This window comes from Limanda limanda, chromosome 7, assembly GCF_963576545.1.
Source record: "Limanda limanda chromosome 7, fLimLim1.1, whole genome shotgun sequence".
In the NCBI taxonomy this organism is placed as follows: domain Eukaryota; kingdom Metazoa; phylum Chordata; class Actinopteri; order Pleuronectiformes; family Pleuronectidae; genus Limanda; species Limanda limanda.
In genome coordinates, this window is record NC_083642.1 from 7,220,691 (window position 1) to 7,246,006 (window position 25,316).

A 25,316-nucleotide genomic window follows, 5' to 3' on the forward strand; every position below is an offset into this window, starting at 1 on the left:
TTTAATTCGGCTCGATAGAGAGAGAGAGCGACCTCTTGATGGTGAGCAGCAGCCGGAGAGAGAGAGGAGAGAGAGGAGGCGTGCGCAGTGGGCAGCGTGCTTAGTGGGCTGGGTGGTGGTGGTGGTGGGGGGGGGGGGGAGCAGCAGGAGGAGCAGGAGGAGCAGCAGGGGGCCGGACCCGCACGGGGAGTGGCTGAGCCTCCACCACCATGTGCGCTGCTGTCATCTAATGAGAACACTACACGTTTGTCCGCCGTGCGCTATTTATACTGAGGCCTTGCAGCAACTACATGTTCTACTACTACACACACACACACACACACACACACACACACACACACACACACGTATATGACTCTGCTGCGAGGGAAGCTAAAAGAAGAAGGAACAGTTTGTGTTCTTTGAGTGTGGGGCTGAAAAACTAGAATTCAGTGGCTCAGGGGCAGACATGAGATAGAGCACTAGTCCTCAAAGGTCACCTTCAGCTTCAGATGTCAAACTGACTATCAAATCAATACATGTCTTTCTGTCTCTCTGTCTTTCTTTCTTTCTTTCTTTCTTTCTTTCTTTCTTTCTTTCTTTCTTTCTTTCTTTCTTATAAAAGACCAAGAGCCACCAATAATGTTAACACCAGGGATTTACCACGTATAGGTTCAAATGATTACAGGGGCAAAACACCTTGTGACAGTTTAAGCTTTCTGTCTTTCTGTATTTCTGTCTGTCTGTCTCTCTTTGTGTCTTTCTTATAAAAGACTATGCACCACCATTAACCCTATATTGAGCCATAACAGCAAATATGACAGTTGAAGCTTTCTTTCTTTCTTTCAATAGACCTCGAGCCATCATTAATGTTACAGTAACACCTGGGAATATCATGTAGGTTGAGAGAGAGAGAGAGAGAGAGAGAGAGAGAGAGAGAGAGAGAGAGCGAGAGAGAGAGAGAGAGAGAGAGAGAGAGAGAGAAAAATAAGTATAAAACATCAAGACAATGACCAAAAAAGGATAGAATTCATTTAATGCAAGATGATAGAAATTAGTCTTGAGTTGTTTCTTAAAACTATCAACAGAAGTATTTTTAGAGTGGCAAAAAAACAATTCAACATAACAGCAATTGTGACAATTTTCTATTTTCTTTTTTTTTCGATCTATCTTTCGCCAGATTGTATTGACTCCATCACTGTTAATATAAATAAATCTATGGTCTAATATTGACAATTACTTTATTAATACTTTCATAACACTCTATAGTCTCCTCGTATCTATGGTTCACCCACACAAATGTTTTCAGTTTGATTGTATGATGTGTAGAAACTGTATGAATGACGTCTCCTTCACCTCCCTTCTTCTTGCATGTTGTTTTGTTCAGGACATCATCCTGAAGGTAAAATCCCATCAGCGTTTTGCTCTGTCACGTACTGGGTCACAAAGTAATGATGTGATATAAGAGTTACAGTGTGGGAAATAGGTCAGTATTGACCAGAACGATCTCAAGCTTAACAGGCTGTGTGGAAGCATTGCTGCATTTTGTAATTTGGTGCGTAACCATGGTGATAAAATGTGCTAAATCAATCAACTTCAGTCTTAAACCGGACAAAAGTGAAGTCTGGACTGTGAGGATGAATAAATACACTGAAAACTGTGTAAATTGTCTATCTTTTTTTTTTTTTTACAATTTTCTTTGTATGTTACATTTTCAAAACAGAGGTAGATGAAAGAAAACAATAAAAAATAAAGAAATAAAGAATACACTTCAAATGTAAGAACTATACATTGAACCTGGGGAATCTACTCTAATATTCTGCTTTAATTTCAATCATATCCTGATATATTTTGCTTTTATAGGTACATTTTTTATATATTCATTGTCATTTGTCAAAATGTCTCAACAGTTAATTATGTGCTGTATATATAGAATTGTCTGGATGATGTGTGCAACAAACTCATGAACAAACAGACCCTTTGGAATAATGTACCTACCCAGTGTCATCACTGTAACGTATCTGCTCATAACAGATCACCACGTTCTGCACTGATCGTCTGATTTTCATCATCAAACACACTGAAGCATACAGGAGAGCAATGTTTCATTTGTGAAATAATTTTATTTCTTACTTCAGAAACACTCAAATACCTCATTTTGTTTCTTATTACAGTCGGTGAAGTAAATCCAAGCACCACAGCTACTTCAATTCAAATATTAAATATGAGAAATATGAACTTAATATAAATCGTGCTCAGACTGTGACGTCCTAAGGTTCATCACTCTGTAAGGAAAAGAGAAAAGTGATTTAGCATTACGTTGTGTCCTTTTCTTTCTCATCTATTCTTCATATTAAAGTGCAGTTGTGTTGCTGCCTCACCTCGGACACTGAGGACGGTGGAGCTTTCAGCCCGGCCCCGGTCGTTCTCTGCGGTGATGGTGTACTCGCCCACGTCTTTGGGGCCCACGCGGAGGATCAACATGGAGCACACCCCGCACGTGTTGGAGATGAAATAGTTGGTGTTTGTGTTCAGACTGATGTGGTTTCGGTACCACGTGATTCGAGGGTTGGGGTCTCCCTTCACGGCGCAGCTCATGTAGCACTCGTAGCCTTTGGGCGCCGTGTGAAGCTTCAAGGGGACGAGGAAAGTCGGAGCACATCGCAGGTCACAGTCCTTCATGGTCGGTACGTTCACCACAAACTTTTCTATAAGAGAGGAGTCACGGTGATATTAGGTTTACCTCAGAGTTGGATATTTTCCCTTTGAAATTGTGATATCAAAACTCACGTTTCTTCTTCTCCATCCCCCAGGTTGGTGACTCGGAATGTGCCGATATGCCAATGTCATTTTTGGCATAGACGCGGAAGTTATATTCCCTCCCGTGCATGATATTGCAGACTGTGATCTTGTTATTGAAGAGTCTGTCGGCCACTGTGGTCCAGGTGCGTTTGGTGGAGTCCAGCTTGGACACCGTGTAGTGGAGGCGGTCATCACGCTTCTCATCAGGAGACGGTTCCCACATCACCGTGACTGTGTCGGGCACGTTCTCCTCCAGCTCCACCAGACCAGGAGGCTTCGGATCATCTGGAAATACAAGCAGTTTATACCGGCTGCAGGTCCTTCAGTAAATATTATTCAAAATTGATGTAGCTATAGATCTTCTAAATCTAACCTGTGACTCTGACTTCTGTACTAAATGTCTCTTGTCCTACGAAATTCTTCACCAGGACGGAGTAGATGCCAGAGTCCGTGCGCTCAGAGGAGGGGATCAGCAGCTGAGACGAGCCGTCAGAGTTGCTGATCGTCGCTCGCTTTGCCACCGGCACATTGTCCTTTAGCCACATGATAGCTGGCCGTGGGGAGGCCTGGAAGAGAGTGCATTGGTAATGTCTTAGTTTATAGAATGCTTAAAGCCCCCGCCCCCCCTGTTGAGTTTTATGGGTTGAACATGTGAATCTCACCTCAAAGTGAACTGTGATCCTGACAGAGTTTCCTGCCCTCACTACCACAAAACTCTTCATCCTGTGGTTTGTGAACTTTGGCCTCACTGAAATGAAGAAAAAACAATAAATAATGGCTTTGGCCAATATTTAACTTCAGGAGCTTTCGAAAGTTTCTACATATTTTTACCTGTGAAAAGGGTTTTTAGTAGTTTTTCCTTACTCTTGTTGAGGGTTAAGGACAGAGGATGTCACACAATGTTAAAGCCCTATGAGACGAATTGTTATTTGTGAATGTGGGCTATACAAATAAAACTTGATTGATTGATTGACTTGAAAGTGTCATGACAGAGGAGATTTTCTTCAAAATGCAAACAGCAACATATTCAGTTTAAAAGAAGAGTATGTATACCTGGTGAGGGCATAGCAAGCACGTAGTTGGCCAGCTCCTCAGGTTCACTCTCTCCTCCATCATTAGTCGCTATCACCCTCACCCAGTACATGTCCATGGACTTGAGGCCTTTCACGCTGAAGGAAGTGGTGATGATCGGGACGCTGATACAGCGGGACCATTCGATACAGTCGGCCTGTCGAATTTCTACAAAATACCCTTTGGCCTCATCCTGTATCCCCGGTCTGTCCTCAGGTTTAGTCCAAATCAGGACCATGTGGGTGTAAGATGTTTCTGTCACCTTCAGGCCTGTAACTTTACCAGGAGGCTCTGGGACACATGTGAAATTAAAAGTCATGTCAAATGTCGTGCAGTGAATGGTTTATGCATACATATACTTTCTTTAATGTGGAATTTGTGGTTTATTGCAGCATGAAAAACAGTTGCAACACTTACCCTTGGGATCCCGAGCAAAAACAAACTCCGAAGGGTTGCTAAATTCACCAGGTCCTGAGAGGTTTATGGCAGTGACTCTGAATTCATATTCCAAACCTGCCACAACATCCTTCACAGTATATCTCTTCTCTGTGGTTACATTTAAAGAAGGAGCAACAACAAAACCTCACTGTCACAGACTGAAACACTGGCAGCTGGAATTAGAGTGAAATAAATAAAAAAGAAAAGAAATTAACCTTTTATCAGCCCATCCACGGCATTGACCACAGTCCAGAGATTACTGCCCTTTTTGCGTTTCTCCATAATATAACCCAGGATACGTGAACCTCCTGTGTTGATCGGTATGTTCCAGCAAAGGTTGATGCAGTCGTCGAAGGCACTGACCACCTTCGGGGGCGCTGGAGGGCCGGGAAAAGCTGAAGAGTGGAGAGAAATAAGTCATTCCACTGGTTGAAGTTGAAATCTGACAGAATTAACTTTTCTTTTAAACTCTCATCAGGTCACAAGCAGTGAAGTGTTATTGTTGTTATTCTAGCCAGTGGTGTATAAAGTACTTGAAAGCCATACTTGAGTAAAAGTACAGATATCTTACTTGAAAGTGACTCCGGTTAAAGTAAAAGTCACCCGTCAGAAAATGACTTGAGTAAAAGTCTTAGAGTTGCTCATATTAAATGTACTCAAGTATCAAAAGTATCTGGTGTTGAAATGTACTTAAGTATCAAAAGTAAAAGTATAAGTACCAAAATTAAAAATGCTAAGTGCTTTTTATAGTAGGTCTATACAGACACAAAACAACCCAAAATTGTTCAGTTCAGGATTTATTTCAACTGACTGAAAAATTATAACAACACTATATATATAATGTATAATTTTACAAATTTTGAATCGAGATGCTGAGGTTAAAATAGTATTGGATAAGTGCATCTGAACTTCTAGAGACAACAAAGAATCAACAAAACAGAATAAACAAGTGCCTCTTGATTCTACCTAAGAACACTAATAGACCTGCCACTAATAAACCAAATGAACCGTTTGTGTCTATTAGTTTTGTTTTGTAACTGCCTGGATGTTTACCTGCCTGTATACCTGCCCGCCAGCTTGTCCACGCATCTACAAGTAAGCCTGTTTATTTATCATTAGACTATCTCCACTGAATGGGCCTGCGGTTGTGTTTGCATTTGTTTCCAGCAGGGTGACAATACACCTGTAGAGTAACTTGCCTGTAGGGATGACAAAGTGAAGACACAACCCTGCTTGAAGTTGTACACATTAGCCAGTTTGTACAATACATATATAAAGACTCAACAGCTTCTAAGTTGTGTTGAGTCAGCACAAAGGGCGACTAAGGATTGGAATTGTCAATATATAGATATATATTATATCTTTGCAAAAATTACATTGGCATTATAGCGAGTGGAAAACTGGGCCTGATTACCCAGGGTTCCATTTGGCGAGGTCCATTAAAAAACCTGAATTGTGTGCGTGAATATGCAGTAGTCCACGACACAGTGTTTGTTTTTGGTCGTGTTGGCTGAAAGTTGTGTTTGCGTTTGCTTATATAATTGGTTAGGCTGTTTGTTTTTCCATCTCGACTTGTTTTAAATCTGTTTGTTTTGTTTTCGTGGACGTGTAAGACTAAGTAGACACGGCCAGCCAATGATAGTCTATTTGCCAACAGTTTTTGTTTAAACCAACTACTTCCAATATTTTCTTTAAGAAAAGTTAACCACTTGCTGGTTTGAGCTATGAATTTATGTGCAGATGTTGAAACGAAGCAGGAAAGGGAAAACGAATGTGAATCGAAAAAGGAATACCTTCAAAAAATTATGTAAAGTCACCTAATAAAAAAAGCCTCAAAAAGCCAATTAATTTGCCTGAATAATAATCCTTACAATTTCAATAGGGCCTCACGTCTGTCAGTGCCTGTCAGTGCGCGGGCCCTAATAATGAAGACTGAACCGAGCTCCTGCAGGAGCGAGAGAGAGGTGCGCCGTGTGTAAAGGTGCACGTTGCTCCAACCTCCGCTGCTCAAGTAACGAGCCAGTTTTGAGAATGTAAGAAGTAGAAAGTACAGATATTTGTGCTCAAATGTAGCGAGTAAAAGTTAAAAGTCGTCAGGAAAATGAATACTCAAGTAAAGTACAGATATGTGAAAAATCTACTTAAGTACAGTCAAAAAGTATTTCTACTTTGTTACCTCCCACCACTGATTCTAGCACCTTTACTTCTAATGCTTACCGCTACAGGCTAATTTATTTACCCTATTTACTGTATTTATTGTTTTCATGTATTCTTGTCCATGTTCAGGTTATTTCCCAAATGTATGAATTTTTGTCATTTGCCCTTCTTCCCTGTGTTAATCACATTAAATGCTCTGCTTTATATATCCAAAGATACATTTCCACACAAGTGGACTACAAATATTTATATTCTGCTCTATTCTGAACAGACAAATTGACTATATTACTGTCACTTAATTTAAAAGAATGACAGGATTGGTATTTACTCATTCATTGTAAATGCACAATGCATTTGAGAGGACACAGAGTACAGACCAGGCTAATGGCTAATGCTGCACAGCAGGGGGCAGCATCGACACTGAATCAGCTGATGATTAAATAGGTCTTTTATACAACAGATCTTTTCTGTGTTTTCATAAATACTATCTATCCATCCATCCATTCATCCATCCATCCATCCATTCATTCATTCCATCCATCCCTCCTCTCATCCATCCTCTCATCCAGCTGTCCCTCCTCTCATCCATCCTCTCATCCCTCTTCTCCTCCATCCTCCTTCCGGGGTCAAGGGGCGGGGCTGGAGACAATCCCAGCAGCTACTGCGCGAGAAGCAGGTTACGCCCCCTGGACAGGTTCGCAGCAGCACACCTGTGTCACTCGCACTGATTCAGTTACACATCCTCATCCTGGTTCAAACTGGGTTTAAGATTCTTAGAGTTTAGAGTTATTTGGATATAAAACGTCTCCAGAGAAGAGGTGAGTCCTTCAGAGGAGTTACAGGCTGGTTTAAGGCTAATGCTTGAAGCCCCAAATATATAAAAGTTATTCTCTTTTAACTACCATTCGTTATTTCAAGAAAACGTTTGAAGTTTTCACCCCTCAAAAGTCTCTCCAGTTTCTTAGCATTTTGTTTGATGACGGCCTAAAAAAATATGAGCATACTAGTGTTCGTTTGTAATGTATGCAAGCTAATGTTAGATATTAGCATGTTGATAAATGACAGCATGGCGGAACATGCTACCAGACGACCAATGCTAACGTCAACTGGGTTGTATTGGGACTGTTTAGATAAATTATTGACTTAAATATTGACCAGTTTACGACTAAAAAAATAGACAAATTATTGACAAGAACTCGTCAGCAGCTGTGCAAGACTCATAAATTACTTACTATCCTTAAACCAGTAGGTTGAATCAGAAAGACAGATAGTTAGTGCAGCAGAATCCATCAACTGAATTATTTAACGATGGTCTTAATTGATGCTTGGCTGCCTCATGCTGTAAAGTTATTAATTTAAAATATAAAAAATGGAATTTAGAGGAAAAACATGAATCTATGGAGGTGAGACCCAAACCTCTGGTAGTAAATCTGCAGACATTTGGACAGTGAAGGGGGACAGACTGGGTGTGAGGCTTCTCCAGCTTTAATCATCTTCTGCATTTCCAACAGCTTGTGGAGGAAAAACTGGACCACGACTTGGAGAGGACTTATTTTCGACTTTCACTTGTTTCTGTGGAGTCGCACATGCTGCAGAGACTGAAGGTCCCCATGGAAAACTAACACAACACACCGACTCCTCCGAGAAAGACTGTTACATGGACTTCTTATTCAAGCCAACCTTCAAACAGTAAGTTCAAGCTACTCTCATTTGTCTTATGCTTGTTTTGTTATTCGCTGCTTGCTGTGCTGTACTGGAACGGTGTTATTGTGTAGTGGTGATTTAAGCTCATGCCTTTTCTTTGGGCTTTTTATTAGTTGGCTGTCGGGCCATGAAAAGGTGTGATTTGTTTCTCTCTGTGACTGATTTATTGGAATTTATTTTAGATGTGGAACAGGACACTTTTTAAATTGTCTCTCAGGTAGCATTAGGTTTTGGTTCTCCCAGGGACAGTGGTTGCCGTCTTTGTGGGAGGTGAAGTGTAACTTTTGCCTCTTTTAGCGTCTCACTTTCTTGGCACATTCAATGGCAATCAGAGTTTTCTATTGCGGGTGAGAAAGTGGTTTCATTTATCATTGTGTTTTATTGTTTGAAAGTCGAGCTGCATTTAGCCCTTGTGGTCCTCGTATAACTGCACATCCCATAGTGTTCACCAGTGGTTTGCACTGACTCACAGCAAGATTGTCCTGTTTCTGAAGAGACTAACGTGGGTCCTGCCTAAGTTTTGCACAATTTCAGGCTTCTGTGACATTAAAAGCAACATATATTTATCTCACATTAAACTGTCGGTGAAATCTCAGATGATGTGACATCAGTTTTGCTCACCCAGGGTGCCGGCCTGCATGTCGTCAGTTTCCATAACTTCACTTGTTCCCTCCGCAGTCACTGCCCGGACACGGTAACAGTATCTCCGGCCATGTTCCACTTCTGTATCACGGAAGCTGGGCACACCTGGGATCTCGCCTCTTTTCTTCCAGGTGTTTCGACCCACTTGCTGACGCTCGATTGTGTAGTTAATCACTGGCGAGCCGCCGTCATCCTTAGGAGGCCGCCACCTGAATTCAATACAACGCGGCGAGTTCTCCATTACCTCGGCAGGACCCAGAGGTGACGTGGGCTTGTCTGAAACGTCAAGACATTTTAACATTTGACAAAGCTTTGACTTCCAGTATGTGAGAACACAAATACCACATTTACACAAGGGAACTATTATTTTCAATGAAAAATAATTATAGTCATATTTGACATTTGTTGCTGGCAGCAATGACAGGTGCAGTTAGATCATAATTGCTTTTGTCAAGCTTTGACTTGCATTTCCTAAAAATAATCTTTAACATGTCACATTCTCGCTGTCTGAGATTCTGCTTAAAGTAGAACAAGAGGCCATCTCTTGAGTGATGGTTGGAGGGCAGCAGTTTTGAAAAAAGCACATAATGTGTCCAGGTTGTAACAGTTATGTTGATGAGCTCTAAAGCGTTGCAGCACACTGCTGTTTACTGCTCTTGTGCTTTTACAACACCAAAGTACATATGAAGATGCACAAATTATATAATTCTAAAGATACTACTTTATGCAGGCTTAGATTAGATGCATCATTACCTAATTGAGTAGGTATTTGTCTTATATTTATAGTCATATTTTGTACATGTGTAGAGCTTATTCAATCAGCTCATCCTTCATTCACTCACCAAGCACAATGAGCTGTGAAAGGGCCTCAGTGAAGCCGTGTTCGTTCTTCAGCTTGATCTTGATCTCTCCTGTTTCCTTCCTCTGGCACCTGCTGAGGAGCAAGCGGCTGTGACTCGCAAACCTCTCTATCTTTGTGTTGCTGTCATCGTAGAGCTCATCTCCCTCCCTGTACCACTGAATCTTGATGGGCTCGTAGCCAACGAAATGCAGTTTGAAGATGGCGTTGTGCCCCACTTTGACGATAACAGGCTCAGTGAAGGCACTGAGGTCCTCAGGGGGAAACCTGGGAGGATCTAAAACAAAAAGGGGGCACAGGGTAATTTAGTGTTGAGATTGTATTAAGCTGTTATCTGATATCAAACTAACAACTTCTACCCTATGGCTAAAAATATAACACAGAATCTTGCCTTTATACATCTGCTGCGAGTTATCAAATATCGTTAGTGTTATCATGATGAGTTCTCAAACCTTTGACGTTGATCATCGCCTCTGTTTTACGACCATCTGCTTCGAAGCGATATTTCCCTGAGTGCTCCTCCACGCACCTGATTATCATTAATTTATGGATCGCACCATCTTTTGTGATAATGAAATTCTCATCTGGGGATATCTGATAGGAAAGCGGGCAGATGACAGATGAAAAGCAGAAACAATTGCGAGTTAATTAGTCATTCAGATCAGAAACGGTGAACGCTCCAAAGGACTTCATGTCCAGCTGTGGTGTGTCCCACCCAGTGAATAAACATCTGCCAGATATTTGTGGTAAATCACAGATGACGACATAGTGTATGAATCCTGTGGGGATTCACTTACAGTGGCAGCAGATTCTCTCTCAAGAAAATTATGACATATTCTCTTTTTTCTTTTAAACATATTTAGGGTTTTTAACTTTTTAAAGACAGGTTAACAGCAAATATGAGGAGGAGGAGCAGCAGGGAAACACTAGGTTTAGGACCTATACTACTGCCAGCCACTGGGGGGCGAAAAGGTGCTTTTGCTTCATGCCTCTTGTCCATCTTTACACATTCTGTGTTTCAAACTAAAACTGGTGTGTTTTACCATTTTACATCAGTTCATTTGATTGGTGTCTGTCAATCAGACTCTAGTTTAAGCTTAGCAACCACATTTGACCATAAATTAAAAGGGTAAACTACCGTTGAATCCATCTGCTGTTAGTGAACTGATGAGGTGATCACCTGATATTTATATACAACCATCCTTGTAATGTTGTTGTACAAAACACAAGAGAATACAGGAATGCAGGATGACGATGGGCTTACCCGTATGAGTTAATGCTGACTGTACACATCTTGGTTTGTTTGTAAAGTATCAGCGTGAGAACAAATCTGCACTAGATCTTAAGATAGTGAACATATTGCTTTTTTTGTTTGTCTTGGATCAAATGAATGGAAGCAGCTTTAGCTCCCCAGGCCTTACTTGCTAGGTGGACCCCAACACAGTGAGAACATTATGAGTTTTACCTGCAGGGACTAACCTTTTTTCCGTCTCTGAACCAGGCTCCGTCACAGTCTTCACTGCTGAGCTTACATGTTAATTCAGCCATCTCATTGATGATGGCACTGACATCAGACAATCCACAGATGAACTGGACCCCTGGATCTATCACAAACAGTTGGGTAAACTGTCAGGACATATATATTTATAAAGTGATAAACCCTCATACAAGGTGGTTTTCTATTTATGTTGATACATTTCCTTGGAGGTTAGAGATTAAAGCATTGTTTTCTGATTTATCACAATTTCTTTTAAGCTACAAACCTGATATTTTGATCATAATGTTGAACAGTCTTTTTTACCCAGATTTATTCTCATTCATTGTGCATGGGAAAGAAATGCCCCTAACCTGATATTCAGCAAATTTGTAAAAGTACTCCCCACCCTTTACCGTCAAAAGTAGGTGTGGGAACCTTTGGTAATACATTAACTTTCTGATGGTTTGTGTCCCTATTCGTTCCATAATCTCAATTCAAAAACAATTTTTGATTCAATAAAAATAAAGTGGAGCTCTATATTTTACTCCAGTAGATTGTGCATGAAACCACTGAGTGGCTCCAGTCGTGTGGAACAGCCTGTCTGCTGCTGTTAGTAAGTATTATCGATGAGCGCACGACTTTTGAAGTGAAGCAGACGATGGAGTGAGTTATTTTCTTGGCCCCAACAGAGTTGTTTTAAGTGCTATAGCATGTGTTTCAGCTGCTGTCATTCTATAGTGCTGACTATGATCGCCCCCGATAATAAGATATAGAAACATGACCCATAATATACAGTTAAGGTCACTATGTTAATGCGTGTATAAAAATTGCAGTAATCAGAGTCTAGACATGGATATATACATCTCCTTGTACATTTACTACTTTATTGTTTGACTACTGTCATTGAGTCACAACACTTTACTCACCAATCACCACGTCTTCTATCAGTGGTCCTTGTCTTTTACGCTTTTTACGTTTGACAGCACCAGTGTCATCGCCCATCTCTTTAGAGTCAATGAGTTCTTTTTCACCTTTAATATTCAAAACATAGCTTTACACACACAGTTTTGTTGTTGTTGTTTTTCTTCAAAATTAACAGACGCCATAATAATGGTCAAAGTATGTTGTGAATTTATTGTAAAAATCGAATCACAAACATTTCTAAACACAATCTGTTTCAGAAAAGATCCAGAAGATCCAGGTTATTTTCTGACTAACCAGAAGTTGCCTCCATGCACTAGTGCACCACTTTCCATCTCTTACCATTGTCTGCGTTGGCTTGTTGCTTTCTTTGCTTTGCACAACGTGGATTCTTGACTTCACCAGTCGTGTCCTCGTTGGCTTCACCAGTCGGGTCCTCGTTGTCTTCACTGTCACTTTCTTCATAGTCACTCGCTTGTTCATTTGGATCTGAGACACAGAGTTTGGGTCGTGCACATTTCACTTAAGACCTTGGAGTTTCAGTGTGTCCACTATTTCATTGTTGTTTTATATATTGTATTAAAAATCTTTCACATCTTCAAAAAAAACCAAACAGCAGCACAGCAACAAGGACTAAAATACATCCTGCTTAGTTCTCCACCTACACTCTTCTTCACATTTTATTCATTATTCCAACATATCAGACTTTCCATACCAATCTGGTGATTATTTTATTTATTTATTTTTCCTCATTTAAAACTGTTACGCTAATGAAAGAGAAAATGATGTCATTAGTGGTGTTCCAGATGCTCACTCTACTTATTTCACTTGATTTCAGGAACCAGCAAATACAATTTTTATTGCTGTTGTTCATTTCTATTATTTTCTTGGCTCGAGTCAAAGCCTGTTTTAATGAAACAATATGTAAAACAATCAGATGTGATTGTTTTCATTTTATATATACAGTATATCTTTGATGACTAATCTTTGGTCAGTTGTATTTCTGTAATCTCCTCCATGCAGAAGATGCAGTATAATCCCAGTCTCACCAGATGTTTGATGTTCCCAATGGACCTTCTTTGTTCTCTTTGATCGTCTGCTAGACTTCACTTTGTTTCCATCAGAATCTCTCACTTCACTTCGACCTGTAGCAAATATTTGAATCTGTTATATCTGAGTTACATCTGTCCCTTTGCAGTTGAGCTCAACACACACACAACATTCGATCAAAATAATAAATAAAAGCAGTATATTTTCTACATGTTTCCAGATACACTACCTTCAATGTCTTGGCCGTGCTTTAATCTTGAATCATCATCGGATTCACTGAAGTCCTCGCTTTCCTCAGAATATTCTCCTTCATCTGCATCTGTGGTCAGTTATAATAAAATAGTTCAGCTGGGAATTCCCAATGATATCCATTCACCAATTAGCTATACTTCTTATTCTATGAGGGCTGCTGGAGCTAATCCCAGTTCACATTGAGCGAGAAGCGGGGGGCACCTTGGACAGGTCACCGCAAGGCCAACATAGAAAGATTAATGACCATCCATGCTCACATTAACATTTATGGGCAATTAAGAGTCTCCAAATGACATGTGTATGGACTGAGGGAGGAACATGGACCCAGAGAAAACCTAAGCAGGCACGGGGAGAACATGCAACTCCCAGATCCTTCTTTCTGCAAGCTGCCGGTTCTCAATGATATCCAAAGCTGAAATGTATTGTATTATTTATGGTGGCTGGGAATCCCCTGTACTATACTGGAATATGAATCAGTTGTGTCATGTTGAATCGTTCTGCCCGGTCTTCTGCTTTTGAAATAATTAAAAATAACATGTTTTGAACACACACACACAAGTTATTAACCTGCACCGATTACTCACTGAAGTGCTGATGGAGGAAATGCATTGTTGGGCATAGATCGACTTTACCTGTTACCTTGTCAAAATCCACTCCATCAGATTTCTCGTTCTTGGGGGCATCTACCGTCCCTCCTGTTTTTGTTACACACCCGGGAACATTCGATTTTGATCCTTTGCCATCTCTTTTGGGGTTTTTCTTCTTTGCCTTCCCTTTGCTCCCTTTGCTTCCTGCTTGCTCAGACAGGACGGTGGCTTTTGCTGCGTCAACCTTGTCCTCTCCTGCTCCTGCGTTTTTACCCAGACCAGTGATTGCATTTATTTCAGCTTTTCTTCCCCCATCGGTTGATCTGCTTCCTCCTTTGACTTGTCCTTCGTCGTACTTTGCTTTGACAGCTGCTAAAATCTTCTCCATCTCCTCCTGGTTTTTTATTTGTTGCTCTTTGGCCACTTTCTCAAGGTCGGTCTGTGCTCCACGCGCCACGGCTGTTTTACGAGGTCTCTTGTTACCGGCAGGTGTGGGGTCACCGTCAGCTGGAACATGCATGACAACATAACTCACAATTATTTGGAAAATCATTATCTGCACACATATTGGTTATTGCAGCACTGTTCTGTAAAATGTTACCTTCCACGACCAGCCAGGCGTTGCAGGATGTGATGCCAGCCACAGCTGAATAGATGCCTTTGTCCAGCAGCATGCAGTCCTTGATCAACAGCCTGTGGATCAGTTTATGGTCTGACACCGTTATGCTATATTTTTCTCCATCCTCCAGAGTGCTGCCCTTTCCCATCCATGTAATACTGGGCAGTGGGTGTGTCAGGAGACACTCAAAGAGGGCATCCTCTCTTTCTTGGGCTGTGATCTCCTGCATTTTGACAACGAAGTCCACATTCGAAACTGGGAAAAGGGAAATAGTTATGTAGTGTATGCATCACCCTGGTCCAGAATAATCTTAATCTAAGGAACTGACAAGACAAGTCAGAGATTGGACCATTTGATTATTGTTTTTTAAAAACCTTTCAATGCCACTTGTCCCCTCTTGAACCTACGTTTAAACTCTACAAGCAGGAGCTTGATTTCTTCAGTATCCTCCCTATTCAAGGCTGTTTCGAGGAGGTTGAGCTTTTCAACTTCCAGCTGAGTCAGCCCTGGGTTCTCCTGTAGCAGGCTCTTTATACTGACATTTTTTGTCCTTGCAACCCCGTTTAGATTGTGCTTCTCTGTTGCGTTTTCATCAGAGGGAATGGCAACGTCCTGCTAGATCCACAGAGGGGTTACAGACAAATAACCAAATTCATAATGGGATGGTTGGTTAGTGTCTTTATCAATGATTTAGCTTGAGATGATGTATCCTGTGGGAGAGTTTTCATACCTTGCACTTATTTTGCATCCTCTCCCTCTTCTTCTCCTCTACTTTCTTGAGAACCGTATACAAGTCTGTGACACCGAACTCACTACAGATGCGCTCATAGTCTCTTATGTCAGCATTCAGCATTGCATCCCAGAATGTATCCTCAGTTTCTCCATCCGCATGCTCTGCTTTACTACAAATAATGATCAAAACATACAAGGTCATACAGCTCTTATTGTTTACAGCCAAACAAAGACCAATAATAAATATATACACATAAAGGTGGGTGTTTTAATATTATGTAATCATAATTTCTGTTTTTCTTACCTTTTCCTTAACAATTTTCTGAAATCTGATGGATTTGTTGACACTGCAAATGGCAAACTCAGTTCAGATTTGTGAATGTTTTTCAGTTATACCATAGATTAGACTCTGGACGATCTATACATTGGTCAGTGTTAGTTGCAATGATAACATTTGATTTACCATTTAAATGCATTGCTTTAGCAACTCTTACCATCAGTTACACTTAATGTAGCTGTGCAGACTGCTTTGCCAAACTCGTTCACAGCACAGCATTTGTATGTATCAGTGTCGGCAGCAGACACTTTGTGAACCTGGAGAAATGAATAACAGATGCAGTAAACAGATACATACAACATATGTACTAATCTACAAGGAGGTTTTACTTTGCTGTTAAAAACTAAAAGTAAGAGCAGTATTCACAGGATATTTACTGCATGTGAAAGTATTTATTCACTTACCTCTAATATATACTCCCCAGTTGATTTTTCATATTTAGTCAGATATTTGTCCTTGTCAGAAATGTTTCCTTTAGCTCTTCTCCATGACACCTCTGGTTTTGGGACCCCGATCACCACGGCCTTAAAAACGGCTAATTGCCCTGTGATGTGTGTGGAAATATTGTTTATTTTTACAATTTCTAACTGTAAATATAGTCAATAAAATGTAACTTCATCAATTAAAATTATTTGTTCATGTGCCAAGCTTATAGGTTTATATAAATATGTCATTTGTATTGTATTGCTCTGTTGTAACAACATGAAACTCACCTTCCTTGATGGCCACAGGTTCTGGTTTACTCTGGAAATCTGGGGTGCTCTTTCCCTCTGGCAAGCTCACCTCGTACTGTGTGATCAACACGCCAGGAGTCTTGGATCTCTTCCGGATGAGGGCTAAAGCCAGCAATAATATAAAATTATATATAGAAATATTATAGTGTATTACAAACAAATCACTATATAATTTAAACTTACAAAGCAATTCAGCACGGCAGGATTTGACATTTTTAAGTTGAAGTGGGGGATTACTGCCTCTGTTGAATTAAACTTTTCTTTTTGCTCCCATGCAGCCTATTTCACAAATATCAAACATTCTCGGTGATGCTTCTTGTGTTTACAGAAACATTTGCTTTTTGACTGATACACGAATGGTAAGTGCTGAACACAAATACGAGATGCAACCCTCCATTTTAGGGTAAATTGTAAGGTTTTATAAAAAATAAATAAAACACACATGCATGCCTCTGTCATTGTCAAAAATATTCCACTCGCAAATATATAAATGGAGAAAATCAATAAATCTTTACATTGTAGAAGCTTGAAATATGACATGTATGCCAACCTATTAATTAACTAATCGTTTAACCTTTCTACTTATTCAAAACACTGCAAGTAAGATCAGTGCAATAAATCCACTGTGTGATCCCGTCATATACCTGCTTTGCTGTCGGGCATTTTGCTATCAGGCTTTTGACGCACAGAGGTGGAGGATCACAGACAAATTGATGAATAAAAACATTAATCCGGGGATGAATGATTATTATTACAAGGGCAGAAATGGGAGAAGCGTCACGCTATCAAACATGTGACTGAGGGCGACTGATGTGATAGAGATATGATGGAGAAGGGAGTAAACAGATAATTCAGGTTATCAACACAAAGACAGGCCACAGGTCACAAGCAAACACGGTATTCAATAATCCTTAATGTATTATTCAATACTTATTCCATGGTTCACAATAATGGATACAGCTCAGCTTTGTGTTGTTAGAGTGCAGTCATGCATGGAGACCTCAAAGGTTTTATATTTGTATAATAGAAAACAAAATGGCCCTTTGAAATCACCTGACTTGTTGCCAGACACCTCATTAAAATGTTGAATATAGCGAGAAACCAGGGAGAAATCTGGGTGAAGAGAAATTGCACAAGATCAGTAAGAAGCACAAGGTCAATACTCATTTATAATCATATGTATGTTTATATGCAATAAAAGCAATGAATTAGTTGCCTCATTGAAAATTGCAGGTTATGTCCTGCAGGCATTTCCTTATATTGATGGAAGTAAATTTCTCGTTTTCATGTGGAAAGGAAAAACTAATCAAGGTCTGAATAAACCTCCAAGTACAGAGAGGGTCAGAGTAAAGGGCTGCAGACAGGAATTCTTAATCCAGTGATGATTTCTTGTCATCCTGAGTTGTCAAATGTGAACTTGCATAACTATCATGGATTTGTATGTTTCAGATAGATACTGTACATCAAGTTGTTGGAGTCACTCTCCATTAACCTATACTTCTGTAATGTTAACTGTTGTTTTATAATTGTTTCTTTAAAAAAAGTAAAAATCATGTTTCCTGTTTTCGTAGATGGGAAACACAGGATTACTAAATTCTGTTATAGCAGTTGGTGTGAATATTTTTCCATCAGGCACTCTGAATGTAAAAAAGATTGCTTGTCTGTTTAAATTAATCGGTATCCAAACTTAAATTAAATCTTGTCAATGCAGAAAAGTATTGCAAAAATGTCCAATATCTAATCTAGTTATAATCTCTGTCTAACAGCAGTCAGATTGCAGTATCTGGACCCCATTGTTGATTACATCAGTTCAGATTGAATAGGAATGAGCAGAATAAATGGAATGGGGAATCTGTGATTGCTGTACTGTACTTTGTCTCACACCGGGCCCGGAGCCCTTCCCCCTTTTCCACATTTTGGCGAGTTAACTGTCCAAAGTGTGACCTGTGAAAAGAAAGTGAATCATTAGTACAATAATAAAACCAGACACCCGTGTTTATTAACTGAATCAGTGTATCAACGCTCTGCATGGCTTGAATTGGGTTTGCCAAAAAGGCACAAGTCCTATTTTCCAAATCATGGAAAATAGTATTACAACACAGCATAAGGTAATTGTCAGTGTAATACATTGCTTTAGTTTACTTAATTTACATAAGAAAAATCTACAACATGCTTTTTTCTAGTTTGGTTTTATATTTCATAGCTTATCAGCAACATAAAGCCTCATTCAGAAAACTACTTTATATAAGATATACAATATACCACTAGAATATATATTCAAATATTTACATTATTTAACTTTATGTTTGAGTCATAAGTTCAGTTACTCATATCTTACTGCCAGGCCGACTCAATCTGTATACGAGTATGTAATGGATGTAAAATATGTGTGAGATAAGAACATTTTCATTTCACCACCTACTTTCCTAAGTTCAAAGAAAACTGAAAAAAAGCTTGTTCTCTGAAGAGGATATTGGAAGCCTTTCATTTCTACTGTTGCATACCAAGTATTGTGCAGCTGCAAAACAAAGATTATGCACTTATTGCCATTCTCCGGATGGCTCCCCGGCTTACAGACTTCAAGACCATGGTCACTCAGAGGTCAAGTCGTACTGAGTGCAAGATAAACACAGATGATGCGCAGCTCCAGAGCTAAAGTTAGCTGCGATCCTCTAGAAACCTCATCACTGTCTGACCACAGACTGTTGCTGCTCGGAATTCTCGAATTGTCAGAGGTCGGGTGCTCAGTATTTGATGTTGGCAATTCACCAATCTTCTGTATAGCACAGCAGTGATAGACAAAATGATAATTTGACAAAATGAGGGACAGCAAAGGGAGGAATTTTATCTTGCTCCATTTTTCAAGTAATACTGCTCATAAGTTTGTACAATGTTAAGCGTGTATGTAATCATAAATTGAGAATCAAAGGTGAATATAGGAGAGAAAACTGAAAGAAAGTATTAGTCTTTCATACAACACCATTCCAACAGTACACAACAAATGAAGAGTGAACTTTGATCAAGTTTCTCTGACTCCTCTACAGCGTACCATGGTAAATCCCCAGCGTTTCTCCTTCCATCTTTTCACTAACTCAAATCCACCTGGATATCATAAAGAAGGTGAGGTCTGACCCACAGTCACAATGTGCCCTTTGTTCACACAAAGCCACAAACAAATAAAGAGGAAGAGTGGTTTACCTGTCTCCAGCTCTGTCCTCACAACCACTGAGGCTGGGAAACGGGTTTATAGGCTCGATATATACCTGCTGCCTCCTGGGTTTTACTGGATATTCAATCCTTTGGGGAAAACTCGTTCACATTTGCCGTCTGCAAGCCTGTGCCTCGACAGTGGACTTTCAAGGAGAGGCTTCTTCCGTGCAGCCAGATGGATGCTCAAAGCGGGTGGGTTATTATTAAGGGGGAGTGGTGTGGGGGGTGGTGGTGGTGGTGGGGGCACTGCATGAGGTAAGAAGGGATGAATATAGCCAGAAGGAGAGGGGAAGGGCTACCAATGACAAGTTAGTGGTGAAGTCAATCTCTCACTGCAGTAATTACTGATGACAGTCTGATCATCTTTCAAAGAACAGTCGCTGACAAGAAGATGAAGGGTGGGTTCACTTTGTTTGTGGTATCTCATTCTTCTGTTTGACATCCCAGTTACCGTGCACATATACCTGTCAGAGGAAAGAAGAAGCAAGTTGTATAGTTGTACAGTCAGAATGTTAATTGTGTCAAAAGAGCCTGACCTGACTGTTGCTGATATGTCCTAATATAAAAAAGTGCTTAATTTAAGTTTGATATGTTTGTGTTTTATTCTTATTGACATTCATTATAATTATTAATATTGGCTTTCACATAAATATCCATATACTGAAGATATGCACCATAATTTTTTTTAAATTTATATTACTGTAAAGTTAAAGTTATATTTGTGTCTTTCATAATAAAATTTAAAGTGTAAAATATCATGCCTGAATTACGTTTCTTTGTCATAAAAGTTTTATAAGGATATTTTAGGAATTATTGGCAATTTTATTGGCGAACATATTTGTGTTGGAATTTTGTCACTACCCAATATCGGGGACGGCATGGGCCTTTAAAAATTCATGTCTGGTTGGTTTCTAATTAAAAGATACAGATTATATTTTGAGCTGTCACCCTAGGCTGTAATTTCAAATATAGGTAATTTAATGATGACCTTGGTTGGTTGGTAACAGGCATTGTTGTTAATTTGGACTTTGACACTAATACAAGAATGTGGCCTGAAGTCAAACCCTATTGGTCTTTTCTGTGCTTCGATGTTGAAACCTCCACGTTGAACTTTATCCTTGCTTGGATAATAATGAGTATCACATGTTGTGAACAAGTTTCTCATCCCCTTGTAGGCTGTGCTATAATTATATTACCTAATCAAGGTTATGGGATTTATTTGGTATAAGTCGTCATTGCTCGAAGTTGTGTGTGTGACTTTGGACAGATAAGGTCAAATGAACTATGGGGCATTGAGGCTCTCAAGGTCAAGCAACGGATTGTTCATTGCACTCATCGGATAACTATTCAAACTATGCAGACTTTCTGCCTTTTAAAATGTGTAACGTGCACCAGCTGCAATGCAAAGGTGATAAACATCGGTGGCTGACTTTAACACGCTTTGTTTTTACAGTTGCTGATCTAATTTCCTTATGGGAGGTGACTATATTTAATTCCTGTTATGTCCTCTCCATGGAAACTTGCTTGTTTTTTTTACCACATTAGAAGTGTGGCTCTTGAAATGGATCCCCTGATTTTTTTTTTGTTTAGCTCCACCAATAGGTCAAAATTTACACTTGTTCAACATTTCAACTCAATGACCACTAGAGTAAAGATCAGGCTTTCATCCTCTGATAGTGAACAAAATCTGCTTCAGTGAAATGGCACACCATGGAAACTACCGTGGATGGAATAATACATCGAAAGACAACATGTCGGAGGTGTCTGTCTCAACAGGACGGGCATAGCATCGACCAGCACAAGATACAAAGGGTGCCAACGTCCTGTCAACTTGTCCTTCCACACACAGAACCTCTAATGCATCTGAATAGGCTCTTGAGTAGACCTGAGCCCATATAAACCGGCTGGATTATGAATTAAACCCCCCCAGCATACCCTCCTGATATTGACGAAATGTCATGCTGCATAGCTCTCATTCCAGTCATGAGGAACCACAGAGAGCTGCCGCCGAAGTGCTAACTAGACAGCCTGGCCTGACTCCGTGGTGTAGGTTGCTATTCTGAGGGAAACCTCAACATTGCATCAGCTGAGGCCTTGTCACTCACTCTTCAGTGAGGAGTGTTCTTAATTGGGCCTCTCTGGTGCATTCTGGCCTGTAAATAATAAAAAATGGCTAATCCCAACAAGCCAGAAGGCTTTTTGAGCACTGGTTACAGTAAATGATTAGACTATAATGGCACTCAATGGAGCGCATGCCTCCTCTAAGGCCCAACAGGTTTTTACATTCATTCAAGCTGCATCAAATTGAACACGCATGTAAATATCTGCGCCCTAAATAACTCATTTAAATTATAAAGCTCCCAGATCTGCTTCAGAAATTAATGGGTTCTTTCTTTGACCATTTACCGTGAATTATCATCTGAGCTAAAGCTTCTTGCATTTCTAGAACATAAAGGATGTTAAGTAGGATATCATGCAACCTGGGCATCATGTGCCAGTGGGTGGTATATAACAAATGTTTTACTTATTTATTTGTTGGGTAAAAATAACGCTTCATAAATAGATTCTTACATCATGTCTTGACAGGAGCGTAATGAAAGCAGGGGACCTTTATGCTTGCTTTCCACATGAGCATGAGATGTTCCCTGTACATTCTATTCCTAATAGAACATTATGAAGCTCTTTAACCCTTTTCTTCCTCTGTAATGGTCCTGGTTTCAGGGCCAGGCTGTTCCTCTCCTTTTATAAAGTGACTCGCAGCCGCCATTTTAAGAAGCTCACACAGAGTTGGCTCTCCAAAGCTTATCAAATATATAGTACTGCACACTGTGCTTCATTATTCCTGCATGAGGTTTAGTAGAGTGGCAGTCCAGAGTTTATAAAACGGGTTCAGCAACATAGGTGTCTATTAGTTCATTTTTTATCCTTGTATTCTTCTTCTTCTTTCGACCTCATCATTGTACGAGACTCTGGTTGGGTTGGTTTGGATATTGTCTTTATTATTTTGTAATTTCACATGTGCTATCAACACCACATCTGTAAATTGAGATGTTTGGACCTGACATTTATCTTCATTATTTTATTACAGCTGCCTGACACTTTATAGTGTTTTGAGCATGTCTTACTCGAATAGCTGTGATTGCTTTGATAAATAAGGAACCTCTCATGGCCACTGCAATGCTGATGACATAAATCAAAGTGACACTCACATTTATTGTCATCTACTCAAGATTGTAATTTCTGTATGGATGGTGTAAATTGCCATTTTTAGCCTTTTGCCAAGAAATGTGGTCAGTGAAATTTCGGCAGAGGGTTCCGGGTCCCTCAGTTCTGGGCGTCTGACCAGAGCAGCCAAAGCATCTTTGCTCAGTAATGAAAAGCTATTTTTGATGAGATTACCAACAACTAGTGGTGATCTGGCGTCCACATCAGAAGAAGCCAAACATATTCAGCTTTGATTTGATCGGGCTTATGCAACTCAAATTGGGTAACTGATTTAAACGGTGCGTTGTTGTGGCTTAGTAAAGACCCATTTCAGGAGTGTGGGGGAGCTGTAAATAGCAGCAATATCCTTCCTGCCACAAGGTGGGGCTGCAGTTCACATAGTCGTGATTTTTCATCTTATGCTACAATAACGTTTTAAGCAATTCTTCATATTCATTTGACCAGTTTTCATCTAAAACACTCAGTGCATGTAATTTCTTTATTGTAACAACTTCTATGAGCAACATATGTAAAACATGTGCACAAATTCAGCTGGGCAAATGTCAACTCGCTGGTACTTACCATGTGATTTTGAGGAGAAGCTGTCACATGACGTATAAAGCGTTCATGTGATGCTAAATCATCATTACCGTTAACAGTATTTTCAACCACACAGTCAGTGATGCAGGACAAACGCTCTTAATGTGTTAATTATACATGTTTCCACATTACTTCACGATGGTAATGACACAGACACCACTGATCATTTCAAATACCCCAGGATACTGTATATGATTATTACTGTCCAGATGTTTCATCGTGTCACTGATGATTATCTAAGAATTCAGGTGGCATTTAAATCGATGGTTTGACATTATGGAAAACTTGGTTATTCTCCTTCTTATGAGAAGATCAATCCCAGTCAGCAACCAGCTGCTGTCTGTACATCACATATGAATCCAAAGCAGCATTACATAAAGAGTGAGATCAGGCAGAACTGCTACCCTGGCTATGCCCAATGCTAATAAAAAAGCTTCCTGCAGGCTGCAGCTGTGATGGGGGAGGCTCTGCTCTTATTTCTTTAATAGTAGTGGGGACATGTGGGGGATGTCTGACTGCCTGGCAACATCACTGTGGTGACAAGATAGGAAGTCTCTGCTCTGGGCTTTAGAGGGTGACAAATCGAGTTCTTTACAAACAGTAAGATTGGTGGTTTATCTCTTAAATGTTTATAAAAGCACTTCTACTTTTCCCCATATTATTAAAAATCATAATTAAAGTATAAAAAAATTGTATTGCAGTTGTAAAGCTGCTAAATTCTCATTTGAGATAATCAGATGCTTTAATTTGAGATCAAATTTCTACTTTGACTATGAAGCCTTATTGTTTTTATAATGTTTCACCTAATACAAAAGTGATGATCGTTAGAGTTGTGTGTTGTACTTTTTCTATTGGGAGAAATTAGATGGTTCCTAGTCTTGAGCTTCTTTCAGTGTAGACAGGACTTTCCATAATTTAAATGAATTAACATCACACTTACTTATGACATTTATAGCTTTATATAGTTATGGCCTCTTTTCAGTGTTAATTACAGTCAGATCTTAGAAACGAGTTATTGTATAATGTTACACTTAACTGTATATAAATCAGCTAAAGATTGTGATACAGAGCTGAAAATATAATATACTTAAAATAATATATATATTAAAAGCAGAATATACAGAACTTACTATTATAGAATAATAAGTTCTGTCATGTTCTAAACTGAAAAACTTCAAAGCCGTGGTAAGACAACTCATTTCACTTACAAAATCCTCTGGACGAGTATCAGCCACGAAAAAGGATCTGACTTAAAAATCCACTGGCCATAAAAAGAAGAAGCAAAAATTGGTCCCTATCTTTTACTGAGGTTGCTCCCCTGCCACGGATTACTCTCTAAATCCTCATCACATCTTCCTGGTGGCCCGTCTCCATCCTCATTACTCACAGCTCGGAAGGCTCCAAGCTTGATTAATTCTACTCTCTCACAAATAATCTCATTTGAATCATGTACTTAAGAGCCGACCAATCACCGGAAAAAGCAGAACATAACTAGGATCTTATTGGGCGGAATGGCATTCAGTGAAATTTCCCTCTGCCAAGAATATGAGGATTTATAAAGGTGTGTTCTCGGAAGTGGCCTTTGTATTCATCCAGTGGGATCAACACCATGCAACACATCGAATTGATGTCAAAGAGCCAGAGAACCACACAGACATGGCACAGTCCTCCACATCGGTTTGTTCTGGATGGACTCAATATCATTACACATTTATTTTTTTATTGACTGCAGCTACACAAATTACGTTATACAGGTGGAGCATGCAATACAAATAATCTTGTGCGTTCATCTTTATGTGCATTTTGTGTTCTAGTATTGTCGGGGTAGAATGCAGATTCTGTTTTCTCAGCCTGTAGCTCATGTGCTGAATTTTAAGTTGTACCAGCAGGTTCTCTGTTGGATACATGCAATGAATGACTCACACTGATGTTTGGACTCAT

At 39.7% G+C, this 25,316-nt stretch overlaps 1 protein-coding gene across 1 annotated transcript; it reads right to left on the minus strand.

Moving 5' to 3' along the window:
* Positions 1–2,259: 2,259 nt before the first annotated feature.
* LOC133004675 (immunoglobulin-like and fibronectin type III domain-containing protein 1) lies at positions 2,260–18,276 on the minus strand. The gene is made up of 24 exons (XM_061074147.1): positions 18,234–18,276; positions 17,415–17,474; positions 16,341–16,463; positions 16,032–16,171; positions 15,785–15,884; positions 15,595–15,637; positions 15,289–15,460; positions 14,966–15,173; positions 14,541–14,813; positions 13,985–14,446; positions 12,393–12,539; positions 12,056–12,160; positions 11,132–11,256; positions 10,105–10,246; positions 9,636–9,929; positions 8,773–9,069; positions 4,506–4,685; positions 4,270–4,398; positions 3,835–4,143; positions 3,444–3,529; positions 3,155–3,347; positions 2,770–3,066; positions 2,361–2,687; positions 2,260–2,264 (listed from the first exon to the last, which is right to left on the minus strand). The coding sequence occupies exons 1-24, from the start codon at positions 18,274–18,276 to the stop codon at positions 2,260–2,262; spliced, it is 4,260 nt and encodes a 1,419-aa protein (XP_060930130.1).
* Between the last annotated feature and the right edge of the window lie 7,040 nt (positions 18,277–25,316).